The following is an 18560-nucleotide window of genomic DNA, read 5'->3' on the forward strand; positions in this document are numbered from 1 at the left end:
GCATACATAGGTTCAGCATATGCCAGTGAAGACAATGAATCCTCATGGTTAAAAAACAGGTATTTAAAGTTTACTTCATTTAAATATTACATTTTATACATGATATTAAAAGAAAATATTTTTTTAAAAAATCTTACTTTTAAGCCCTTCTACTAACCCTGGTGATAACTGGTTAAGGGGTACTTCTGTTTTTTAAGAAAAAAATAAATTATTCAATATGTTCTCCTAAGCTTTTATTGATAACCTTTTTAAATTATAAAAATATCTTATTGAGGACTACCTGCTTTCAACCTATAGCGCTGCCTTTTTTTTTGGAACATCTGTAAAGTTTTTTTGTGTATAAAATATGTAGAAGTGCATAAAACATTACTTTTTCTATTTTATTCTTGTTTTAATGTTGCTTACAGTGCCATCTTTATACTAAGGATTCACTAAGCCCTGATCCATTTTTTCCAACCAATAAAACATCCTGTTTCAGGTTTTTTTTTTTAGCTGTTAGAGTTCTTTTAGAATCCTAGAGCTTTTAGAAGCAGTATCACTCATTATGAAGTGATAAAACAATAGCCCCTTCAGTAGTTGCACTGTGTCATCTGTACCCTATGGGCCACCCTTCCTTCAGTAATAAGGAATCAAGAATGAACTGTGAAGTATAATTACTTCAAGAAAGATTAAGCAGTTTATCACTAATGTTGATAAAAATTGATGTACTCAAATATATAGACTTTTAAGAAGTAATTCATGACTTTACTAATAAAAAAAAAAGAAAGAAAAAAAGACAATCACTTCTTGTAAATGATAAGTTTTTCATATTAATGTGTGTTACTTTTCAAATATCAAATAAATTAATTATTTTAACAAGCAGAATTATATCAAATAAATTATTTATTTTAACAAGCAGAATTATATCAACTAGAAAATAATTTGTAGAGCCCAATCTTGAATCTGGAGGGCTCATATATATTAAAAATCCCATGTTAATCATACCTCAAAAACGAAACTAAAATAACATATTCAAAGTAGTTAAGTACTTGAGATTTTATACCATTTTCCCCTTAAAATCGGATTTCTGGAAGTGTCACCCTTTAGCATTGATTTAAACGATTTTTTTTTTTTTTTTTTTAATTTCTTGTAAATGGCTAATCATTTCAATTAAATATATTTTGAGAGAGCTTAAATTATGAATTATCTAAATAGGTTCTGTAAAAAGTACATTTAATTTTGTTTATTTGAAATAATTAACCATCTCTTATAGTTGGTAGTGATAAAAAATGGATAAATCTAAAATTCAAAAGTATTAAAAACAAATTTATGGAAATGAGTAGTAATATAAAGGCATATATACAATGCATATATGTTATGAATAATAAACTGTTGTTATAAAAATAGTCAGTTTTCATTTTCGTTCCAGTGGTTCGCAGGAGGATATATATTTTTATGATAATTTATTCTTAGAACTATTATTAGAATTAAAGCAATATGACTGTTGATTATATTTATGATTGATGACCACTGAATATATTTCCTGATACTTGGGCATTAGCTGGAAGGTTTTAACAGATATGTTATCCATAAATAAATGTGACCCAAAATGCGGTCTTTAAGAAACTGATTATCCAATATTTTTCATGGGGGGGACCTCCTTTATCCCAAATCGGGAGTGGAGGAGAGCTGCTGCCTTCTATAGATTGGGAACCACAGACCTAAGAGTTCTATTAAAATATTATTATTATTTTTTTATTTACAGTAATATTAAGTATTAGACTATCTTCCGAAACTGATGTTTCTAGTTTTTCAAAAGAAAAAGAAAATTGTCTAAGGTGAAAGTCATTGCTTACATGGCCGTTCATTCTCAGTTTTTCAATAATTTATATAAATAAATAATTTGAAGAAAATAGTTTTTCTTTTGGTACTCTAATAGGTAAAAATTGTATTTTGATAACATATGCACTTTATATATAGTATCTCATAAATACAATATAATAAAATTTAAACATATACATAATATAATACAGGTACATCATATTTACAAAATAAAATAAGAGTTTTGGTCTTTATTATGGGTAAAAACTGTTACCGATTAACAATAACTTGACTACTTAACAAACAGTAACGGTTATTAGCATCATTAAAGCTATCTGTATCAGACATTTCTTCATTACAAGTTTCCATCTTAACTTCTTTGATTTCTTTCCTTTTCTTAGGTTTTTTTACTTTAACCACCTGCTTTGGTGGATCAGGAATTAAGAGCATTAAATTATTGTAAACAGCAATATACAAATTCAAAACTGATGGAGCTTTCCCAAGTAAAGTTTGCATGTATGATAACACATTAGTACGTCCTTTAAAATTCACTGTGAAATTATAAAGAAAAGTACCATTATAGAAATTACCAAGATGGGATCGTTTGAATGGATGTGAAAGCAAAGAATTGAGAGTAACGCCTAACTCAAATGTTGATTGAAGCTGTGCATAGGTATGCACAATGTTGCGTGAAAACCTTTTGGAATTTCGATTGAGATTTTCATCCACATGAAAATAAGGAATCAAGCCATCTAAAGCTATCAAACAGTCATCAGATGTAACCATTTCAATTGCTTCAATAGTACTTTTACATTCAAATGGCAGACTTTTTGGAACATTATTCTTCAGTAAAATTTTCATTTTAGATCCATACTTTTTAAGAAAAGTTTTCTTTTGCCAACATGGACCAACTTGTCTAAAAATAACATTTATAGTGATAATTGTGATAATTAAAGCATGCAAGTGCCAATATTTTATAGAGGACTCATTTGCTTTGCTCCAGAACACGATTGACATCAATAATAGATGCCACTCACGAGGGAAACTTTGAAGAATAGATGGATTTTCAACATCTAATGTTTTAAATATAATTAATTTCTTTTCTGAAGGAGACAGCATATGTAATACATCTAACTCAGGAAAATCCAGTCCAGAAACAGATTTTACAGAAAGTAATAGAGAATTTACATATTTAGACTTTTTCCTGTACCAATAATTGATAGAAGACAAACCCAACAATCCTAATACAACTTGTAAAATGGGTAAGGAAATTGATCCAGCCCAGTCACTCTCATAATCTTCAACCTGTGGACAGTAAAAGTAAACTTTTATAGATAAAAGGGTGTTAATTGAAGGGCACATATTACCTAAACGTGACTCATGAAGTAGCCATGAAGGAATTAATAAGTTTTTGGGAACTGTAACATCAATATTTTTAACACTAGCTTCATCAGATGACACATCACTTTCATTTTCTTCAAGCTCTTCTTCAACTTCACTATCAGGATTGTCACTACTGGACCCTAATAATTCTTTTGAGGACACAGACTCATTATCACTTTCTTCAGAACTTTCCGTACAACATAGTGAATTAAATGAATTAATCAGCTCCAAAACTTCTTCACTTTGTATATTATTTTTATCACCAATGTACTCTGGAAGATAATCATTTAAAGTAGACTCAAGATTTGTATAACCTTTAATTATATTTTTAATGTTTCTCTTAACATTCCTTCTGGCCTTTTTTTTCATACATTGTAAAATCTAAAAGAGACAAGTATTATGATTAATATGAACACACCAACTACAAAAAACTAGTCTAAAATATAACATACCTTTGCCATTGCTGATTCAAAAGTTTCATTTTTGAGCCAATCTACAAGTCCTTTGACTCTTCTTTGGCCTGGTCTCATTTTTTTTGTTTTGTCCATCTTTAAATGACTGTAAAATTCTTTGAAACTACTAGTTTTAATATAATCATTTCCTAATACAGTTGCTAAAAGTGGTAGCATTGTTTTAGGTATGTTCCCAAAACTTTTCAGTAGATTATTAACACTAAATATTTGACAGGGAATATAACAATGCTTTCCTTTACCTTCACATCGGTCGAATATCATACTGGTAAGAGGAATGTAATTGACATCGTATATGAAGAAATCTGAATCATTACTCAAAACTGGAGCGTTAAGTTTTCTTGAAAGAGCAGCTATTTCACTATCAGCCTCAAAATCGGTTTGGAAAATTAGGACAGACAATTCTTTTAATTTTTCTCTGAACACATGCCTCATCATGAGAGGAAAACACTGTAAATTACAACATGAAGGCGAAATTTTTTCCAATGCATAAACTCTTTGCAAATTTCTTCTTTTAACTGTATTAAATTTCTTTTTTTCATAGCCACCATCACAAATAACTAAAGGAGTAACTCGACACTTCTTTAAATTTTCGATAAAATTAGTAATAAGCTTACAATATTTATCATAATCTCCTCCAAAGGATGAGTTTATTTTTGAGTAACTGTTGTACAATTGAGCAGCTAAACCATAACCATCAATAATAAGAACACAATCACTGAGATGGTATGGTTCAAAACATACATCAGATCTTTGGTTAACATAACTTGTAAGTCCAAGAACACCCATCTTAATAAAAAGTCATTTATTTTAATAAAAGTAATATTTTTTTAAAATACCTAAGCATAAGTCATTCTTGGGATAACAACTGCCGAAAAACAAATACTTAAAAAAAAAAAAAAAAAAAAAAGCAAATGTTACCCCTGTAAACACAAAGTCACTCGTTCGTGAGTGAATGACAATTTTACGAAAATAGAACTATTCCAATTTTTGAAACTAATATTATACGACACAGGAACAATCGGAATTTTAAATTAGCTTTGTTTCAGAAGAGTTTTTTTTTTTGAGAAACAGACTAAAGGAAAGCATTATGAATTGAACAGATTGTCCATTTCAGACCCATCAAATAAGATTTCTGTTAACGAAGCCATTAAATAATATAGTTGAAATCGACTGATGAATCTAAAAACTAACAAAAGACATTTATTTTAAACTTTTTGCCGCTGAGACATCCTCAATGTAATTTTTAACGAATTTAATAAATTATATCACACTAAGTCATTGATTTTCTTTCAGCTTGATCTTCGAATTGATATATGATCGAAATGATTTATGTAAATATCTTCCCTTACTTTGAAGGTGTGTAAGATACATTTTCACTCACTGTAATAATTTTTCGTAAAACAATTTATTTTGGAGTGGGACAAATGTACTACTAAGAAATAATGTCTATCATAAACATTTGTTTAAAAAAATGAATCGAACGAATTTATTTTAAAGTAAATTTGAAGGTTACTTCTATTGATTATATAGAAACCCCGTCTAGATTCGCTTTAACTTTTGCACAATTGTGAAGTTTGTGCTGCTAAGTTTCCATAATTTAAATTTTATAAGTTTTTATATTTTAAAGTAATTTATTGCAGCTTATAACGCATGCATTTACATAGTAAGTTTCTTCAGAAATTATTGGCATTCAGAGAAGGGCTCTGTTCAATATTTGGAAAGATTGAGGAAATAAACTCAATAGTATATATATATATGTATATATAGTTGACCGTAAAAATTTAAATATAAGAAGATGGTCAGGGTTGCGGTCAAAAAAAGAACAAATAGTTTATAACTATGCAGGGCTTCATCAGGGTTAAAATTATATAAAAAAAAAAACTGAGAATATTACAACAATAAGATACAAAGATAATTTAAGCTAGGATAAATATTATGTAAAAATAAAGTGATAAGAAATTACACATAAATAAAAGGAAGGAAGACATAAACAAAGTTTTTTTTTTTTTTATATATGTATATATATAGTTGATAAAATTGATATATAAGAAGATGGTCAGGATTGCGGTCAAAAGTGAAACAAAAATAGTTTACAACTATTTCTTATATATATATTTTTTTTTTGTGTTCAAGTGTTCAATAGTGTCCTTTTAAATATTGCATAGCGCATGCTATCAAACTACCTAACGTATTGAACATGAATTGTCCGGAACCTTTTGTACATAAGGATTTTTTTATTCATCCCTAACTCTGTCTTAAACGTATTATTCATGAAATATGATCTAAAACAGCTATCGTTGTGAAGTTGTCCACCTCTTTGGATTCAAGAACGTTAGAAAGGTGTTTTAAAATCGATTCCTACCTGTCTAGTTTTGTGCGGGAGGTTTTATTTTCGAAGGTGGAAGTGGATTTCTGATTAAGTCTAATTTTAAGCTAAAGATTTGATTTTACGTAAAAATAATTTTTATATATGGAGGCTGTTCCGGCCAACCGTTCCACTCGTTTTATAATGGAAGGTGTCGGAACTCGAGTCATTAGAGGACCTGATTGGAAATGGGGGAAGCAGGTTAAGATTTTGTTTTGAATCTTTAATTATTAATTTCCTTTATTATTTGTCGATTAAATCAAGAAAATTAGTTTTATTTATAACACTGAAATGTTAATTGTGAACTTTCTTTAGTTTATTTTTGTTGTTGAACTTCGGTTTATTCCTGACAAAATTGAGTTTCTAATGTTACCTACTAAATTTTACTATTGAGAGTTATTTTTGGTATATTACCTCTATTGCATTGCTTCTTATTTGCAGGATGGTGGAGAAGGACATGTTGGAACTGTTCGTAACTTTGAATCTCCTGAAGAAGTTGTTGTAGTTTGGGATAATGGTACTGCTGCCAATTATAGATGTGCCACTGATTATGATCTTCGGATTTTAGACAGTTCTCCAACAGGTATGACATATTGGTCTTATACTGTAATTTAATTGATAGTGTTTTTGACATTGTTTAATCATTGATATATTACTTCAAGGAGTTAAGCATGAAGGATCTCTATGTGATACATGTCGACAACAACCAATTTTTGGAATTCGTTGGAAATGTGCTGATTGCTTAAACTATGATCTTTGTTCGACTTGTTATCATTCTGATAAACATTCTTTAAGGCATCGATTTCATAGGATTACAGTTCCTGGAGGAGAAAGGTAACTATATGTTTTAAAGGCTTCAGTTATATATTTTGTACTATTATTTTTTATGTCCAAGTAATCATGATCATTCTCTATTAGTTTCATTTTGTGTGGAACTAAACCATTAATAATTCTGATGATAAGGAGGGATTGGGATATGGTGATGATATTGGGATATGTGGTGGGATTATAATAATATAATCTTAGTCATCACCTTGTGTTGTAAACTGTTTTCTTATTATTGAAATTTAACTATAACATTCTTTGATGTTGCTACATTAAGTCAGATATATCCTCTTGTTTTAAGCTGTTACATTTGGATATCATAAACTTTTTTGATTCTGGTATTCATTTCAGCTAAGTTAAATGAATTTTACTTCATATCTATTTAGAATTATTTTCAATCTTAGACTGTCTTGTGCTGCCATCCAATTATATATTAACAATATTATCAGACCTTAGTTTAGATAAGGGGTCTTCAAACGTTTTAGCTTAAAGACTAAACAGACTCTTCCTGCCAAACTGTTGCTAAAGAACCATGCCAAAGCCAGTTTATCATATCAATCTACTTATATCATTGACCTCTTAGCAGTCAAAATGTCCAGTTTCATTATTTATGTCAGTTATTGTGTTTCTTACTAGGCCATAAAAAAAACAAAAAAACAACTGATTAGTATTTTGTATGATTTACTTACATTATAAATTTACTATCTAATTGGTGGGGCAGAATTGGTGCTGCCAGCAGTTTAGACCATCAATTTATCTATTTCAGTTTATGTATGAACTTTGTATCATGTATAGAGTATGAAATGAGCTTGATTATTTTAGTCTCCTTGTCCTTGAGTTACTGTAAGTGTAAGTAATAGTATTTGTTAATATAATAATATCTGCTTCACAAATGGATAGAACCAATGAGGGGATATGAAATACGTCTCCACAGCTCTTCATGAAAACAACATAATTAACTGCATGACCTTTATTTGAAGTAATACATCTTCTGATCTGGTGTGTTTGTATGTGTTCATTAGGTTTGGATTTTGATAATTTTAGGAATGATGTTACTGTGAATGGTTTTGCTCTTAACATTAAAATTGAGCCTTAATTAAAATGTATGTTCTACTTACTTCTATAATAACGAAAATGTGACTGAAATCAAATGTCCAAATGAAAAAAAAAAAAGGTAACACTGCCAGAAGCCCTGAACAATTAACTGAAGAGCTCATAATATGTTGTAAATATTATGTAGCCCCAACATGTTTTGGTATCCATTGGTTCAATATATTTTTTTGTAATTGATATTACTAATGCCTTATCACTGCTTAGATTTACAATAATGCGGTGTTTAACATGATGAAAAAACTTTGTTGGCCTTTGCATACAATATTTGATATTCAATGTGTTTCAATTTTCCATAATTTTAGTAGTCAGACGACACTAATACTTAAATAAATGTCCTTATTTTATCGTGTCAATAATCATGAAATTATTTTGATACATTGTCTGTTATTTTAATATTCATAGAACTTTCCCATCAAAATTAGCTAGCTGTTTCTTAATTTTTTTTTTTACATATGCCTTTGAATTTTCAAGAATATCTGTTTCCAAATGATAAAGTTACACATCTAAGTTTTTAAATTTTATAAAAGGCATGGCTTTGTCCATAACAAGTGTGGGACTCTTACTGGAATATTAAATTACTTCTTTTTTAAAAACTAATGGCATCTAGCCCTTTCTTTAGATTTCAAGTTCGGCAAAATTTCTTACCTACTGCCCAATGTTCATCTAGTTGCAAATTTTGGCTAATAATGTTTTCAGAAATGGCATTCATCGTTCACAGTTTTTCCGATTCTTTTCTTTCCTCAGTCCAGCAGATGTATGCAAAAAACTCTTGCTCTATTGTTTCTTCTAATGTCAGGTATACTGGATGTTCAGTAATATTATTCCAATTTACTAACAAATAGTATTTGTAGGCTCTGGTGCCCAGTATACAGTTGTGATATGTAAAAGTTCACAACCACCTATATCTTAATCCAAAATGCATCTCATTAATATGATTCTTTGCTGTTTATTTTTTATATAATGCTACTATTATTTCAGTTTATTTTATTAGCATTTGAGATTTGTTTATTTTTCTAAAAACTAGAGTTATGGTGGAAACAAGAAGAAAAAGTAAAAAGCTAGTTGTCAGAGGGATATTTCCTGGAGCACGTGTTGTACGTGGCGTTGATTGGCAGTGGGAAGATCAAGATGGAGGAAATGGCAGACGAGGAAAAGTACATGATCTCCAAGACTGGTCTGCTGCATCACCCCGATCAGCTGCTTACGTTGTGTGGGATAATGGTTCTAAAAATCTTTATAGAGTTGGTTTTGAAGGAATGGTAAGGTTTATTTTATTATCTATTCAGAATTTACTTGCAAATTGATTATTCCCTTTGGAATAATTTTTTTTTTATTTTAAAAAGGTTTTTTTAGATCAAAATGTTGTTCTTTTCTGGGTTTCAATTCAATAAAGTTTTGATATAAATATACTAAACATTATTTATTACTGAACTCCTTGGAAAAAAAGGTGTTATATAACTTTTTGACTATGATTTTTTCCCCTTTCCAATGCCTACTAAATAAGACATAAGGATCTGTTGAGGTTATAATATTCATACTAGAATGTATTCTGCTTAAATTTTATGTTCTCAACAATATTCTGATTTCTTATTTAGTGAAAAATTTGATTTATATATATTTTCTCATATCTTGTTCTTGACTGTATTATTATTAAATTGAAATAATTTACATCCATAAAGTTTCACTGATTTTTAACCACGATGAAGGAATTTTTTAATAGTTTTCTACAGCATCCCTATTTGTTACTTATTTCATTTAAATTTCATAATTTCTAGTTACAATATCTCCTAGCAACAATTTTTGATCTACAACTAGTGTTGATAAGTAGTGATGATAGTGCTAGGAGAAATTGTAATTAAAAGTTTTTAAAACACATTAGATCGTTGATTCGCCATGTGCAATAATAAAAGGAAGATGGTTCTGGTGCGGTCAAAGAAAAAACTCAAATAGTCATTAAAACTATTTAATGTGAGTCAACATGATTTAATGTTAATTAAATAGTTTTATTACTATTGTAGTTTTTTCTTTGACAGCACTCATTTTTCTTTTAATAGGTTTTAAATTTAAATGAAATAAGTGGCTATAAATAGATTAATTTTTAACTAGAATATTTTAGACCTGGCAGAATATCCCTGGCCTGCAACTTTTAACATTTGATGTGAGGCCTTAAAATTATATTTTAAGATTGTCCTTGATGAGGGCCAGGCTGGCCAAACGTAATTAGTGGAGTTATGAATGAAGATTGTTTTTGAAGACTTTATGGATGTAAATTATATTAATTGAAAATTTTCATGTTGCAATCTTATAGTACTTTGCCCATCGTTACTGTGACACTATAGTCGTATTAATTACCAGTCAAAATGTTCTTCCATAGAAATGTATGATTATGAAGATTGTATTGTACTATAGTTTCAAGTTAAAAAAATACTAGTTTGCTGAATACATTACTGTTTATTGTTATCATCTTTCAAATAGTTAGTTCTATGTATTTATTTTTTTTAATTTATGTACTTTTAAAATATATAGTTTTTGTTTATTTATATTTTTTTATAATTATTTATTTTACCTCTTTTTATTTTGAGTTTATGATACAACATACATATTGTACTTTTTCTTCTTTAAAAAGACCAATGAATAGGATTCACACCTATGAGGTGTGTGTTTAAATATTACTCGCTGATATTTTATTAACAAAACATACAAATTGAATTCCAGTTCCATACATTCATTAAAATTTACTGAGCGGTGTGGGTTAGAATATGTTGGTGACCAGTATGATGACCATAGCCATTCCCCTATTTGGAATTTGCAAGGGTGTTAATGCCAATTAATGAAAATATTTACAATTATGATTTATTTTTGATAGAATTTTTAATGACCTCATACTTTTGCAGGCCGATTTGAAGGTGGTAAATGATGCCAAAGGACCTTCTGTGTATAAAGAACATCTTCCTCTTCTTGGTCAACAGGGATCTGGAAAAAATGGACCTCATGGTCTCCAAATTGGCGATCAGGTATCTAGATCTAAATTTTTCTTTTTTTCAAAATTATGGCTAAAAAAAAAATCCATCTTGTTATAACATCATTAAAAATTGTTTAATCTAGTATAATAAATGTGTGTTTTTAAAATATATTTAAATTGTCTTATATTTATATGTTAACTCAATAGTAAAATGCGTCATCTAAAGTTGAGATCGAATATCTACTAAGGTTGCTGTATTCAGAGCAGTAAATCTATGATGTAATTCTAGTAACTAATTGAATAAAAAACTAGTCGTCAGATTGAAAATAAAAAATGAAACCTCGATAAAGCTGCTCTGGAACAGTAACCAATTCTTTAGGCTTTGTCTCTCCTAGAAGGATCTTCAGATTGAATATTTAATAGTTTAACTTTGTTTATTTAATATATGCATTTTTAAAACTATTTTTTAATATATTCATTAAATATTTTTAGGTTAAAGTAGATTTGGAACTAGAAATCGTTAAATCATTGCAACATGGGCATGGTGGTTGGACTGATGGAATGTTTGAATGTCTTGGAGTTACCGGTGTCATTGTCGGCATAGATGAAGATCGCGATATTGTTGTATCTTACCCTTCAGGGAATAGGTATTTTTATCTGGATTTTCTTATTTAAAATTTGAATTTTAGCTACTGAGTTGTGGATTTGTTTTTGATATAAATTAGATTTAAATATTTTTCATTCAACTTTGTGTTTATGTTGTATAACTTGATTTATTATTTACTGTTATGATAATTGGTTCACTATTAAAATGTATCGTAGATAATAGGAGTGTTTGTCTTTCTATAACTGAAAAACATTATGAAATACATCTTTTCCTTAATGCAGATGGACTTTTAATCCTGCTGTTTTAACAAAAGTACAAACTACAAGTGCACAACAGAACTCCCAATTTGCAGTTGGCGATATTGTACAAATATGCAGTGATTTAGAAAGAATAAAAATATTACAGAAAGGTCATGGAGAATGGGCTGCTGCCATGACTCCTGTAAGTAGCCATGTAGTATTGGCACTAAATTGTAATTTGATTATTTTTTATGCTAATGGATTATTTATATAATATATATTTTATTTACTTATTGTATAGACTTTGGGCAGTATTGGGAGAATACAACAAATATATCACGATAATGATCTTAAAATAGAGGTTTGCGGCACGTCATGGACCTATAATCCTCTTGCTGTAACTAAAATCTCCTGTCCATCTGGAGGTAAGATAAAAAATGATTTTAAATGAAGCATTGCAATTTTAAGTGTTTTGAATGTTATGTAAATAATAAATGCATTTTTATTTTACATTTTAGATCGTTTAAGTGCAATTTTGAAGAAAATTTTTGAAACTCATTCAACTGGAGATGTTAATCTAGAGCTGGTGAAATCTGCAGCAAATGGTGATGTTCAAAAGTGTGATGAAGTTCTCAAACGAAAAGATGCAAATGTAAATGGAATGTTTGGTGGCCATACAGCTCTGCAAGCGGCTAGCCAAAATGGGCATCTTGATGTAGTAAAACTTCTCCTCAAACATAATGCAGATGTTGAAATAGAGGTAGTGTATTTCTTATCTTACATCAACTAAGTATTGCTTATTTAATATAAGTTACTGTTTTTAACCTTCATTTGTCTATTTGAGTGTTCTCTGCCAGATAATTAACTAAAAATCAACCCTTTTTGTTGGTTTTACATGTAACACATGTAAATGTCATGATAGCCAACTGTCAGACATAACCTCATAACATTAATCTTAAATTATCTTGTAAACTTGTATGTTTCCTGTTTTGTATTTGTCTATGGTGAAAGATGTTGTTTTTTTGTATTTAATCATCAGTTTTTATCATTCATTCAGCAACTTTAACAGTCAGCGGGGTTAAGTTTACAATCATTATCTTGTAGTCTTGTCACTGTGACACATTCCCACTATTGGGATATTATTTACATAAGAAGTATCTGTCTGGTGGAAATTTGTCTTTACTGCCAATCTAACAAAATAATACCTAAATCTTTTTCAGATCAAAATAATTTTATACGTTTATTTATAGAATAAAATTTTTTTTAATTTAACTTAACATTAAAAAATTACTTTCTCTTACTTATATACCAGATATCAATCCTCCCATTATAAACACCCATAACTACTAGTTTCTAACCTTACTTCCTCTTCAAAACGTTATTAGAGTGGTACTAAGTTATATAGAGTTTATCTATTTGCTTGTAACATGCCGTTATGACCTTATATCAAATTTATTGGGTGTATTATTATGTGCTGTTGTCAATGCCAATAAAGATATAAAAAAAGAACAAAAAAAACTTATATATGGAATATATAGTAAGGGAAAGTATTGCAATCATACAAAATTTTTGAATTTGAGTTTTCGATGGAAATACATATTTTGAGATCCCGTGAGTCCAAAAAACCTAATCTCCCAAAATGTTCTCTGTGTTCTGGATTTTCTTTTCTAGGAAGTTGAATATATTAATTTTTAAAATGCTGAGGTGAAGAAAACTTCTAATTAGAATCTATTACTATTATATTTTGTACTTGTACAACGTTTCGAGATTTACCCCATACTTGGGTGTTTGTGAACAGTCTAGTTCAAATACGAAAAGTTGTATGAAACCGAAATGACATATTTAAGACTGGGTATATGCCTCGGATGTGACAGCAACTTTTTTGATCAAATCGACTGACCGAAAGTGCCACTTTATACAGCAAATTTTTCACATGTTATTAATTTTCTCAAAAATGACTTAACGATTTTCATTAAACTTGCCATGGCAATGTAGAATTAAATGGCTTTTAATATAAGCTCGGTCTTATCCTCATTGAAATAGTTTGACAGGGCTTAAATAATGAATCTTTAAAAAATCTTCCTCTAAAGAACCTTTAATTTTGCTCATTTGAAACAAATAAACAGTTCCCATTGTTTGCAGTAACAAACAATGGATGAATACAAAGTATTAAAGAATTTTAAGAATAAATGAAGGAGAAAAATCACAAGATTTTACCAGGGTAAGGTTCACCTGAAAATTCAAATTGTTGTATTCTTGGCTGGAACAAAATTTATATTCGTTATTTCCACTTCGAGAAATCCTAAAATATGAATTGTTATAACAACAAAAAAATAATAACTTTTTGTTCATAATTTTTGTCTTCTCTGGTCTTAGGATTTTTTTGTTATAAAATTACAAAAATAACGTTATCTTCAACACAAGCCATCTGAACTACACAAAATTTGGGGTTGTATGTAAGGTGGTAAGTGAAAGCTGTGTGATGCATGCACTGCACCCGATTTTGTTTTATTTTAAAATAATAATGACAAAGGAATTACAATTTCAGCTGCACCATGTGATGACTTTAGCTTGAAAAAACAGAAAATGTTTTTTTTTTCCCCATCATATTAATTGGTCATCTATTAGAAAAAAGCTGAAATAGAAATAAAAATGAAGGAAATTGCCAGTGTTGCCATTTTTTATAAACACTTATAAGATGGTATTGTCTGGCGACAGAAAAATGAGGTGCTTAAGTGGACACATCAGCAATTAATTTTTGTAATATGGTTATAAAATTACTAATTTTAAATCAAAACACTACCATTGTTGCCAGACTAGATACATTAATGATTTTACCAGGGTAAGATTCTGCCAGAAAATTCAAATTTTTTACAAAGGAATGAGAATTGAATTATGTGACTCAGCTAAAATTAGTTATGGATATTTAGCATATTTCATTAGACAATTTTCTTTTCCTTACCTTAAAATGTATGGAAACTAGTTCAGATATCATTTTGTAAAATCGAGGCTATATTTTCCATTTTCTTTATCTGGCTGTTGAAAGCAACAACAAAAAAAATATTAGGACAGATCAAGGTGGTTTATAATCATTTTAGATAATGATGTTGGCGATTTTGTAAGTAGGAGCTGATAATAAAAAAAATATTGATATGAGCTATATCTGACACGGGCTCAAAATGACCATTTTTTGGGAGAATTGCCCAATTAACTATTCAAATTTATGTAGCATTATGTTATTAATATTACAAAGTAAAATAAATAAAACACTATATGCTTGTTTATTCTATATTTTACAGAACAAATATGGTGATAGAGCAATTCATCATGCTGCTTTTGGTAATGAACCCGCTGTTATTGAGTTACTAGCCAAAGCTGGAGCTGACCTCAATATCCGTAATAACCGGAGACAAACCCCATTGCATATTGGTGTTAACAAAGGATACTATGGTGTTGTAAAAACTCTTCTCAAGCTGGGGTGCCATCCAAGTCTTCAGGTTAGTGGTCAAACTTCATTTTTACGTTTTACATACTTAAACCTTGTTAGAAACTCGTTTTTCTTATCTATGTTTTAATTATTGGTAAAAAAGATGATGATGAAGATAGTGGCACCTATATCTTAAGGTTTTTAATCCAAAACTCTGATAAAAACAAAAAAAGTGTCACATGTTAGTTTAGTAAGTTATTTTATAGAAAGTGAGGGGAGGAGACTAGTTAGTAAATTCAACTATTCTGCCACCCAAATTGTTTAACATCTATGGTTTTGCTTTTGACATAGTAGTTGGAGTTTAGTTACATAGTTACGTAGTAGTACCTTGTAATATTTAGAGAATTAGTGCTTATTCTTTACATAATTGAATCCAAAACATTAGTGTTTCTAGTGTAATTAAAATTATTTAGAGGAAATAGGGGGTCTGAAAAGAACATAGTATAAGTGGGTATAAAGGATTTTGGATAATTTGTCAAAAATCTTAATTTATTTTTTAAAAAATTGTATAAGTGATGATTTCTATTTTAAATTATCTTTGATCGATGTAGAAAGTATGGAAAAATTATCTATATTTTATAGTAATCAAACTTCTGAAACATTAAAAAAAACCTTGTGAAGTAGCCTGTTTGAGAATAGCCTTTTATATAGTGGTATAAACCCAAATGCATAATAAATAGCTAAACAAATTGATTGGTATAATTTAATGATTCATAAAATATTAAATAAAAAATTCATAGTTTTAATTAGCTTTATTAATTGTTATTCAAAGTCGAATATTTAAATCTAGCAAAAGCTTTTAAAAAAAACTTATTGAAGTTGAATAAAATAGACATATGGAATTAAATTTTGCTGTGTTGGATACAATATTTTTAATTTAATTAAGTATAAACTATCCTATACTTTGTATTGAACACTAAGTTGTATTTTTGAGCTTAAGTCATTTCTTGTAGGAGGATTATTTCCAGTGTTTTACTTATATTCGATATTATTTATACCCCATTATTATTAAATGGTTATGACTAATGTTTTATAACTTTCTAACCATCACATTTTAATATTAACTTTCACTGTTTGGAGATGTTAGAGGTAGAAGAATTTATATGAATTTGTTTAGGTACATAATTTTTTGACTAGCATATTTTAAGTATCTATGCAACACTTTTATGTTGGTTTGGAATTTTAACAAACAAAATATTATTTTAATGAATATTAAACAAAATATTGTTTTCTTTAATTTTACCCAGAAGAAAGATTTTTTTTAAGATCATTTAAGTTCTGGAACTTCGTGCTTTGCATCAGGTCAAGATCGTCAGTGAGTTCAAAAAATTGTACTATCCAATTAAATTGGCTGACAATGCTCTTCTTACAGCCTTTTATTTTTTTACATCATTGTGTCTTACGCAGGCTTAAAATATTAAGCATTCTAATTGTCTTTCATTCTCTGTAAAATACAAAGTTTTCTACAAAATAATTTTTAGTAAATTTTCAACTTCAGAGGAATTACAACTTTCAATACATTTGCCTCTTCATAATGTTCATTTTTATTTGATTAAAAAATATTATTGCTAAAAATCCATGAATAAGTGTTGGGTTTATTTACTTTCATTTGTTGAGTGCTCTCATCTGTTGACAATCTCATTTTTCTAGATGAACATTGGTATTGGTTGCCTCATCTCATGATCTCTATGATAATAAAATTAACTTCCTGAATTGGCTCCAAGTATTACTTTTATTTAAACTAAAAATAAAATCATATTTTGCATGAAATAATTTGAAGCTCATTGTAATAACTTGGATTATCATTAATACTCATAAATTTATATATATGCCCTAGAGGTTATTTGGTTGTTATGATTTAAAAACTGAAGTGTAACCCTGCCAATATTAGGTGTTTAGGGATACTTTTACTGATTTATTTACTAGTTTAGTGCTTATGTTAATCCAGGTAATGAAAATTGAAATATTAATTCTAATATATTACACAGCCTCCTCTCTAATGACTACTTCATTAAGGGTTAACTTAAGGCTTTCTAACTGATGAGATTCAGGCATGAATGGACACAGCAATTTCATCATCATGCCTTTAATACTACATTGTTAGGGGGAAGGGATCATGGATATATCTGGGAAGTAAATTTTAACTATTTTTAGCTGGAAACATGCAGGTTACCTTCATCTTTAAGCTTTAAGTTATATATATTTAAATATTTTGAATCCTTAATTTTGATAATATATATATGAATAGGCAGAAATGTGTTAAGTAAATTACTAAATACTATTGGAAATAAAGAGATTCCTCCTCAAAAAAACATTTGCACTGGACGGACTCAGAATATTTTACACTTCCAGATATTAATACTAAAGGAAGCTCTCATCAACATTAATGAATAACTACAACAAATTTTATTTCAAACATTATTTTACATTTTACATATAACGTTTCATCCTTTTTATTATCCATCTCCTTGCTGTGCTTGTTTAAATTTATAAATTAATTCTGTTTTTCCTATTTATTTATTTTTTTAATAACTGAGGTCATGTATGTTCATTTTGAGGATTTTCTTTCTATATCTTATTATCAATTAACTCGTGAAACACCATGGGTTTATAACTTTTTATTTAACAGACACATTTTGAGAAATAGTTTTTATTTTTTACGAAAAATCAATTTAAAATAAATTTAAATATAATTTATTTTGGAAAATATCATGGAAAGTACTACTCCTACGAAGATAATCATTATAAACTACTTCGTGGTTCATTTAAGGTGCTTCAATTTGAGTGTTTATTGATACTTAACATCTAATAGTTCCCGAGATATCGAATTTTTTTTAGCCACACAACGGTGCCGCGGGGAAAAAAGTTTGGGAATTGCTTGTTTTCCGACGAAATGGTCTTAAAGGCCAAATTTAAAAAAAAAAAAACTCCCTTTAATTTCTATTTTAAGTAATTAACTATTTTGCATTTTTAGTAGTTAAATGGACTAAGAAAAAAATTGATAATTAACTAAAGGAGAAATAGAGAAAGCAGATTAGAAAACTGGAAAATCGGAAACAGGCTACCGTGCTCGATCTCTCGATCCCTATCAAACATACATGGCTTTGTTAATATTAGTTATTCGATCCTCGATCATCTTTTTTAATATGAACTTATGAACTCTTAGTAATAGCATAATAATTTTTTTAATGTTTTGAAATTTTCAACTTCCTGAGTAAGTGAATGTTGTGTGTTGCGCGCGCTGCACCAAATATTTTGTTTGTAAAACAACTGACAGGTGATACATGGATGAAACTTCATGATTCA

The 18560-nt window shown here is 28.9% G+C and overlaps 2 protein-coding genes across 2 annotated transcripts in view; one reads left to right on the plus strand and one right to left on the minus strand.

The window, feature by feature from the left end:
* Positions 1-2031: 2031 nt before the first annotated feature.
* On the minus strand, positions 2032-4543 carry ast (protein asteroid). The gene is made up of 2 exons (XM_014433072.2): positions 3636-4543; positions 2032-3564 (listed from the first exon to the last, which is right to left on the minus strand). Exons 1-2 carry the CDS (start codon positions 4440-4442, stop codon positions 2071-2073), a joined length of 2301 nt encoding a protein of 766 aa, XP_014288558.1. The 5' UTR covers positions 4443-4543; the 3' UTR covers positions 2032-2070.
* Positions 4544-6031: 1488 nt separating this feature from the next.
* mib1 (mind bomb 1) overlaps positions 6032-18560 on the plus strand; it is a 74523-nt gene continuing 61994 nt past the window's right edge. Inside the window, exons 1-10 of the mRNA XM_014433089.3 lie at positions 6032-6222; positions 6463-6604; positions 6684-6855; positions 8984-9218; positions 10854-10973; positions 11414-11568; positions 11810-11969; positions 12069-12192; positions 12286-12527; positions 15067-15264. Coding sequence (XP_014288575.1) covers positions 6127-6222; positions 6463-6604; positions 6684-6855; positions 8984-9218; positions 10854-10973; positions 11414-11568; positions 11810-11969; positions 12069-12192; positions 12286-12527; positions 15067-15264 — 1644 coding nt within the window. The 5' untranslated portion in view covers positions 6032-6126. The remainder of the gene's footprint in view (positions 6223-6462; positions 6605-6683; positions 6856-8983; positions 9219-10853; positions 10974-11413; positions 11569-11809; positions 11970-12068; positions 12193-12285; positions 12528-15066; positions 15265-18560) is intronic.

This window comes from Halyomorpha halys, unplaced genomic scaffold, assembly GCF_000696795.3.
Source record: "Halyomorpha halys isolate HHAL.00 unplaced genomic scaffold, Hhal_1.1 Scaffold1156.1, whole genome shotgun sequence".
Classification (NCBI taxonomy): domain Eukaryota; kingdom Metazoa; phylum Arthropoda; class Insecta; order Hemiptera; family Pentatomidae; genus Halyomorpha; species Halyomorpha halys.

Excerpts from the sequence above, each read along its gene's own strand:
- ast (XM_014433072.2), bottom strand. The coding sequence starts at position 4,442 with ATGGGTGTTCTTGGACTTACAAGTTATGTTAACCAAAGATCTGATGTA. Across the intron at positions 3,565-3,635 it reads TTGAATCAGCAATGGCAAAG|ATTTTACAATGTATGAAAAA; the intron begins GTATGTTATATT and ends TGTCTCTTTTAG.